The 8,840-nt window shown below is 40.1% G+C and overlaps 1 protein-coding gene across 1 annotated transcript; it reads right to left on the bottom strand.

Moving 5' to 3' along the window:
• Nucleotides 1-521: 521 nt before the first annotated feature.
• LOC122892616 (peptidyl-prolyl cis-trans isomerase A-like) lies at nt 522-2,206 on the bottom strand. The gene is given in 3 exon segments (XM_044229372.1): nt 522-1,006; nt 1,009-1,046; nt 2,193-2,206. Coding segments are annotated over 3 exon segments (537 nt in total).
• Between the last annotated feature and the right edge of the window lie 6,634 nt (nt 2,207-8,840).

Below are 8,840 nucleotides of genomic sequence, written 5' to 3'. Positions count from 1 at the left end.
TAAAGGGCTACTAGAAAATGTAAAATTGTAAATGTGGCTCACATTTGTGGCTCATGTTCTGTTCCTGCTGTACAGTTCTGCCTTCAAATCATTCTCAAGGCAGTTCTCTAGGCATCTGTAAACCAGAAATATAAGGCATTGTATTTTATGGAGCAGGAGAGAGGTTGATGCATTTCAAGTTTACATCTCAGAATGAAAAAGAGAACCTTGAATTTATCTAATTTAGTGGCTTCCAAAAATGTCTTTGTATTAGAAAGGCCTAGGATCTTATAGATTTCCAGGTTCCACCCCTGAAGATTCTGGGAGAGTAATAGGTCTGAGATGGGGCCTGGATTGTGCGTTTTCGCCTACTTCTCATTCTTCTTTTTCTTCTGTTTAGTTCTTATTTTATATGATCAACTTAACTCTGCAATCCAGCTAGAGTTGGAGGGGGTAAGACAAATATGAAACTCATAGAACTGCAATGAGAACACAAAGATTTTGGGATATTTTGAGCAGATAAGGATGAAGGGGGGGCTCATCTAAGCTACAGGAGGAATGGTCTGATGGTTAAAACACAAATCAGATTTATTAGATTGTTCATGGTCAGCAATGGTGACCATCTTGCTGGTCTTGATGTTCCTTAATCCAAAGTGCTCCGGGGCTTCCACAATATTCATGCCTTTTTTTTTTTTTTTTAAATCATGACAAAGCCCAGGCTTGCCATCCAAGCACTCAGTCTTGGCAGTGCAGATGAAAAACTGGCAACCATTGGTGTTGGGTCCAGCATTTGCCATGGACAAGATGGAAGGACCCATATGCTTCAGGATGAAATTCTCAGCATTAAATTTCCCCCCATAGATGGACTTGCTACCAGTGCCAGTATGGCGTGTGAAGTCACCATCCTGGCACAGAAATCCCAGAATAATCCTGTGAAAGCAGGAACCTTTAGAACCAAATCCTTTCTCCCCACTGCTCAGAGCATGAAAGTTTTGAACTTTGTTTGCAAATAGCAGGAAGGAGATGCAGACAAAGGCTTGCCTTACATGTCCATGTCTAAGAACATACTGGGGATGACAATTTATCTGCCTGGATTGTGTGTGTTCAGTAAAATCTGGGAGATTCTGATGCACAGCCAAGTTTGAGAACCCCCGAGCAAGGACTTTTTTACATTTCTGTGAAGGGACTTTCCTGGGATGACAGGTCATTACTGGCAGAGTGAGGACCAGAGCACATATTCATCGTGGATTATATTTCGTACCACTGATTTCAAGAGTATTTTGTACTACTGTGCCTCAAGGGGCTTCACAGAATTCAGGGTGGAATGAGGAACTTGGGCTGCATCTCAGTAGGCTGGCACACTTCTCTTCCTTATTTGGCGAAAGCCTGGTTTGTCTCGGCAGCCCCCTCTGTTGTCAAAAATCCCTAGCATAGCTTGGCGTAGCTGGCTTTGGGGAAGCAGAAGAGAGTGGGAGGGCACTCAGAAAGATGTAGCCGGAAGGGTAATCTATGGGGGAAACTCTTTGCAGCCTACGCCCCTTAGAGCCAGAAGGGCCTGTGGAGGTTGTTTACTTGATTGCCTCTTGGTCTGGAGGAGGAAATTTGGATAAATAATTTCACTGGGCCTCAGTTTTCACATCTGAAGAAGGGGGGGTTGATATGTTCTGTACCCTTCCTTCATTAGAGACTATTGTAATACTCATAGAATAATGGTTTCTTTTTCTTTCTTTTCTTTTCATTTTTCTTTCTTTCTTTCTTTCTTTCTTTCTTTCTTTCTTTCTAGCAGTATCTTAGTCCAAAGACACATGGCTAGTTAGAGATAGAAGCCAGACTTTGAACTCTGGTCTCCAAGTTAACTCATCCCGTGCAATTCCAGCTAACAAAGGAGTTGTGTTCAGGGGCTTCCAGAGGGATAGGGGCAGGAAAAGCTTACAAGGGAAGTTGAGGCTGCCCTCGTGGCTAGGTAAATTAAAGTCAGGTACCTACCCTCTTATTTATACATTCATTCATTACCAATTTATTTGGCTTATATTTATTGAGTACCTCTTACAGGATTGAAATTGCAAGATGGGGATACTAAGTCAAGCTAGACAGGTTTTTGTTATAATCTATGTTTCTTGCTGTGTCTCCCTGAATATTTCTTTTGTCAGAAATATTCTCAATTAGCTGTCGCTGTGCACAAATAACATGAAATAATAACAGCTGCCATTTACTGGGAGTTAATCATGTACCAGGCACAGTGCTAGGCACTTCCAGAATACTACCTTGGAGCACAGAAGAAGAAATAGATCTAGGGAGACTCAGTACATTTCCTAAGGAAAGACAGTAGGTGGTAGAGGTGGATGTATTTCCACCCTTTAAACCCCAGTGCTGTATTGCTTTGGAAAGTATTTCCTTTTGCGAACAGCATTAGGTGGCTGTAAGGCCTTAGACAAAATGCCTATTTACTCATGAATGTTTGTCAAGCTGTGATTTACTTACAGCAGTGAAAAATAACCTAAAATATTCAAAATAAACTGAAATAAATTATAATACAGTATTTTTGAAGAATATTTAATTGCCTGGGAAAGTACTGTTCATAAAATGCTACTTCAAATATGAAGATTTATATCTGTTTGGTACTAATTTTGTAAAACACCCACCCACATCCCTAAATATTGAGAAAAGGATGGAGAGTAATTCACTGTTGTTTTCAATATTGTTGTTTGGTATCAGTGTTTTGGGAGAGTCTTGTTTTCTCTGAACTTTTTGAGTTTCCCATACTTCCTCCTTTTTTTCCTTTTCCTTTTTTTCCCTTCCCCCAACATTTTATTCTCAAACATACAGAAAACAGGAAAGAATTTTTTAGTGAATACGCTTATATCCGCCACCTAGAGTCTACAATTAACATTTTATTAATGTTAATTGATAAAATTAATCCATCACTTAATTAATTAATAATTACATTAATAATTACATTAATAATCAATCAATTACATTACAATCACATTAATTAATAATTAATCCATCACTTATCCACCCATTTCCTTCCTTATCCATTTTATTTTTTGATGCATTTCAAAATAAGTTGTTGGCCTCAGTATACCTGTACCCAAATTTTTCATTATGCATTACTGTTAAAATTCAGTATTTGTCGTGTACCTTTTTTTTCCTTATAAGGTAAGATTTACTTGTAAGACGACATGCACAAATTCTGTGTACCATTCAGTGGGTTCTGACAAATACATCTACTTGACTAATCCTTAACAAGATTCAGAACACCATCATCACCTTGGAAAGTACCTTCATTCCGGGTCAGTCCATTTCCCCAAAGCAACTTCTGTGCTTGTATTTTTCTGGCATGAGCTAGTTTTGCCTGTCACAGAAGTTCATGTAAACGGAATCATACAGTATGCAGACTTTTATGTAAAGTTCTTTTATTCGACATAATGTTTTTGAGATTTGCCCATGCTATTGCATATACCAGTAGTTTGTTCCTCTCTGTTGCTGGGGTGGGACACATGTACCACTGTTGGTATTTCTGATCTCCTATTGATGGACACCTAGGCTATTTCCAGTTTTGGGCTATTATAAATAAAGCTGTTATTAACATTCTTATACAGTCTTTTTGTAGACATAGGTTTTTTTCTCTTGGGTAAATCCCTGGGTGTAGTTCTGGGTCATAGAGTAGGTATGTATTCAGTCTTTTAAAAAAATTTATTTATTTATTTATTTTTAAAAGATTTTATTTATTTATTTGACAGAGAGAGATCACAAGTAGGCAGAGAGGCAGGCAGAGAGAGGAAGGGAAGCAGGCTCCCTGCTGAGCAGGGAGCCCAGTGCGGGACTCTATCCCAGGACCGTGGGATCATGACCTGAGCTGAAGGCAGAGGCTTTAACCCACTGAACCACCCAGGTGCCCCTGTATTTAGTTTTGTAAGAAAACTCCAGGCCCATTATCAAAGCGGTTGTACCATTTTATACTTTTGCCAACAATGTAAGCAAGTTCTGATTGCTCCATACCCTTGCCGATATTTGATGGTGTTCATCTTTTTAAAAATTTTAATCATTCTGTTGGGTGTACAGTGGTATCTCTTTGTGGACCATGTATTATTTTTATAATCAGAAAAAAAGCTTGATAAAAAAATAAAACTGAAACGATGCCAAGGAAAAGAAAGAGAAAGAAAAAGTACTGGAAGTAAATTTGGTAAACTTAATAGTGCCCTTCTTTGATGATTTATGAATGGATTTCTTTCTTGCGCTACTTTGCTTTAGTTTCCAAATTGTCAAAAATAAGCCTGTATTCCTTTTGTTATGGTAGAAAATGTATCTTATTTGTAAAAAAAATATTATCTATGAGAGTTAAGTCATTAATCAGAGACAGTTCAGTGATATTTTAGTAGTCATGACTGTGTGATAGCTTAAAACTGAAAAAAGCTTAAAATGGACCTTACATGTAAATACTCTTTGTATGAGAAAATGCTTCCTGTCTGGGCTTCAGTTTCTTCCTTTTTTTTTTTCTTTTTTTCTTTTTTTAAGAGAGAGAAAGAGCAAGAGCACGGGAGGGGTGGCGGGAGAGAGAGAATTTTAAGCAGGCCCCATGCTCAGTGTGGAACCCAGTGCCGGGCCCCATCTCATGACCCTGAGATCATGACCTGAGCTGAAACCGAGAGTTGGATACTTTATGGACTGAGCTGCCCAGGCACCCCTCTTCCTCTTTCTTTTATAAGTGGGTTGGAATAGGTAATTAGAATAGGCTATCCCCTCTCAGTTATAAAGAAAATGTGTGCAAAACTGATAGACATTTGAGGAAATCAGAGAGAGGACATATGGGCTTTGATGGGGAACAGAGGTTTGTTCCTTAGGAGTTTCAAGCTGAGAGAAAAAGAGCCATTTGCCCTGGGACTCATAAGAAAGGTCCAGAGCCACAGAGAGAGACTGTAGGATACAGTCTACAGCAAGGAGAATGTGAACTTCAGAGTTAGATGGTCCTGGATTCAAATTCCAAAGCAACCCTCTTCTTGATCTTCGATCTTGGGCAAATGCTTTAATCCCTCTGAGTCTCAGCTTTTGCTCTGCAAAATGAAGATTGTAAAATCTTTATCCTTTGGCTGTGTGTGTGTGTGTGTGTGTGTGTGTGTGTGTGTATTCTGAATCAAATAACATTTACAGACATTATCATGGGTCAGTCTTCTGCCTTGAAATATAGTAGGCAAGTGACTGGCGGGGATAGGGAGAACTTGGAATAGAGGGAAATAAAAGGGGCCAGAGATGAATTTAGAAATCTAGATTGTGAAGGCCTAAAGGAATGCTAGAGACTCTCATCAAAGCCCTCATTTTTCAGAGGAAAGAAATAAGGTCTGGCATTGATTCCCCATGGGGACGGCAGCCAGGCCATGATGGGAACCCAGGTGTTTTATTTTCCAGTTTCATCATGAAGCTTCAGGTAACTTCACAATTTGAGTCTAGCTTGATGGCAGTCAGATGAAGTAGAATTTTTTTTGCACATTCCACTAGGACCACTGTGCTTGGGGTTTTCACATGCTGTAATCAGCAAGAGAACAGAAACAGGCTCTCCAGGAGACTTGTCCGTGGAAGATTTAATGCTTCAACTCTTTAAATTTTACAAGCTCAAGTGATATGCATAAAAACCATGCTGTTGGTCAGCTTAGCTCTGTCCCAGAACTGTCTGTTGCATTTGACTCTGATTCTTCCTAAGCTCAGGCACAAACTTCTCTGGAAAGTACCTCCTGCCCACCGAGGGGTTTCCTGTGTATTAATTTCATCCATGAGAAGTTTCCTGCATTGTCCTGGCTTCCAGGCTAAACACTTACTGTTTGACAATTGTATGATTTTCTGACACTTCCATAGGAGACCAAATATCCCTGCCACACTGATTTGTCCTGATTAATTTCTGTCAAAGTTGTTTACCACTTGTCTGGTGGTGTTAGCTTGCTTCTGTGCTTAATTTCAGAGAAAAAGGATTTCTTTTCACAAAGCTGAAAAGGAAGCACTTAGAATCCTTCCTTTCAAACCGTCAGGTTTTTTTGGTCTATAGAAGGAATTTCTTGGGTGGTTTCATTGGCTGAGTAAAAGAAAAGAAAAATCAAGGTCCAGTTTGAGTTTCCTCTTGCTCCTTGACCTGAATCTCCTTGAAAAGTCTTTTTTCCCTGCATACCACCCCCTTCACCAACTTTGCAAGGGGGTGCTCTAGGGTAAGCACTCTCAGCCCTGGAGATCTTGAGATAGGAAATAACACGAAGCCATCCAAGGGGTAGGCCCCCCTTCCCTCCGTTTTACAGGGGGATTTTTACTCCAGCCCGATTCAAAGAATAATGAACCTCTTGTGAGCAAATCTCTTAGGAAACATCTGATCTAGTTTTCTAAGATGTTGGTCAGAGGAGCGAGAGAACTTTGGGACGCTATCAGGACTGACTCTGGATCTGTCTTACCTTATTTATCTGCCAGAATCAGGGTTAGCTTCCTGATGGAAGGAAGAATTTCTGCCACACTCCTTCAACCCAAGACATAAATCACAGAAGAAATATTGATGCATTCTTCTGCTTTCCAACACAAATGTATTTCATAGAGTCCTTGCTGCTATAAAGAAATTCTTTGAAAGCAAAATGTAAGAGAGCTTTGTTCATAGAAAAGTCCTTTCTTCCCTTGGCTAAGGGCTCCTTGTTCTTTTGCCATCTTTACTCTTTCCCTTGCCTGCTTTGTTTATATGACAAAGTCAATATTGTACTCCACTTACTGACATTCACTGTGGTGAGGAAGATGGAGTTGTATGTTTTGGCCCCAAGGGCAATGTGGTGAAACAGAAAGGCCTGGGACTCAGTCTGGTGTCATAAATTTAGGCTCTGGTTTTGCTGATAATTTCTCAGACCTCAGCATCACCAATCATATCTAAGAATAAGACTTTACAAAATATTTTTCATAACACGTGTGAAACATTTAACATAGGTCCAGGCACCCGGTTCGTGCTAGCTGTAGTTGACTTAGATGTTCATCTCACCAACTGCTTTATTCCTTAATGGGTATGTGTGGCAGGTGACTGGACTCCTGTAAGAGTATGGTAAGGAGGGCTGCTGAAAGGGGACCAGGATATAGGAAGAACTGAACAATATTTGTTGAAGGCACACATTGGCTTGTTCTTTTTCTGAGGGCTGACTCTTTAGGAGTGGGTTAGTGTGTGATGTAGTAGAAATGTAATAGATTTTGAGTAAGACAGATTTGGGCCCAGGTTCTGTTCTACTGACTTTAGTTGTGCAATGTTGTGGAAGTTCCTTAAAATACCTCTTTTATAGGTTTAGTAAAGTGACCCAAGTTTTCTGTGCTCTTCCCTGCCTTCCATACCTGAAACTGAGAGAACTAGACTAGAGCACTGGAAATGACTCCATTCTCTGTGTGAAATCAGCCCTGAAGAAGCAATTAAGGCAGCCTAAAGGTGTTGGCAGAAGCCTAATAAACCTCATGGGCATGTTATTTGGGGTTGGTAACCTTCCTCACAATTGGACTCTTCTATTCACAGATTAGCACCAATAATAAGCCCCATTGAAGAGAATGACTCTAATTGGTTCCTAGTTGTTGCTCTGGGATAAAAGTTGACCATCTATTCTGAGAATGGTCTTTCTGAGGCTGTGTCTGCAGTTGGCTCAAATGAACTGATAAATCAGTGAAAAATTCACTTCACAGAGTCATTGGGTCTGAGCAAAGCTCTGACTTCTTGTGCAGGTTTGTGTGTGAGTGTGTGTGTGTGAGAGTGTGTGTGTGTGTGTGTGTGTGTGTTTGTAGTGCATTAGAGAGAGAGAATGTGTGTGTGTATGAGTTTAAAATCATGATGTGGGGGCACCTGGGTGGCTCAGTGGGTTAAGCCGCTGCCTTCGGCTCAGGTCATGATCTCAGGGTCCTGGGATCAAGCCCCACATCGGGCTCTCTGCTCAGCAGGGAGCCTGCTTCCTCCTCTCTCTCTGCCTGCCTGTTTGCCTGCTTGTGATCTCTGTCTGTCCAATAAATAAATAAAATCTTTAAAAAAATAAAATAAAATAAAATCACGATGTGGACAAATGAAAATACTTAGAAAAATAAACTAACCAAAGGCCCCCCAAAAATCTGCTTGCTTGACTCATCTCTCCTACATTAGTGTAACTTAAAAAGCAAAAGGAAAACATTTTTTCATAATGAACATGACCTGTCACAAATTCCAATGCTTTAAGAGGAAAACAAAATGATGAGAAGATTCAGCCCCAGGATTGAAGATACGCCACACCTTTCTTTTCAGGAAATTATTCTAGGAGGGATATCCAAAGTCAGGTATTATTTTGGTTAAGGCCCATTGTGTAGTTTTTTTCCTTGGGTTGACTTCTTTGTATTCTTTCATTGTGGTAAAATATAAATAACATTGACCATTTTAGTCAATTTGAAGTGTATAGCTCAGTGGCATTAAATACATTCATCCTGTCGTGCAACCATCACCAACATCATTCTCCAGAACTTTTTCTTTCATCTTTCCAAACTGATACTCAGTATGCATTCAGTCCTTCAGATTTTTTTTTTAAGATTTTACTTATTTATTTGACAGACAGAGATCACAAGTAGAGATAGAGGCAGGCAGAGAGAGAGGAGGAAGCAGGCTCCCCGCTGAGCAGAGAGCCCGATGCAGGGCTTGATCCCAGGACTCTGGGATCATGACCTGAGCAGAAGGCAGAGGCCTTAACCTACTAAGCCAACCAGGGGCCCCAGTCCTTCAGATTTTTAAGAGACAGCAAATTACAGATTTTGGAGCCATCTGTTCCTTATTCACATGAGGATTAGTGCAAGAAATAGCACATTCTTTCTTTTTCCTTATTTATTTATTCAGTTGCTTAACTGGTGTATGC

The sequence above is a fragment of the Neovison vison genome, chromosome 1 (genome assembly GCF_020171115.1).
Source record: "Neovison vison isolate M4711 chromosome 1, ASM_NN_V1, whole genome shotgun sequence".
In the NCBI taxonomy this organism is placed as follows: domain Eukaryota; kingdom Metazoa; phylum Chordata; class Mammalia; order Carnivora; family Mustelidae; genus Neogale; species Neogale vison.
The sequence above is the reverse complement of the archived record's forward strand: the minus strand, read 5'-3'. Positions and strand labels throughout refer to the sequence as shown.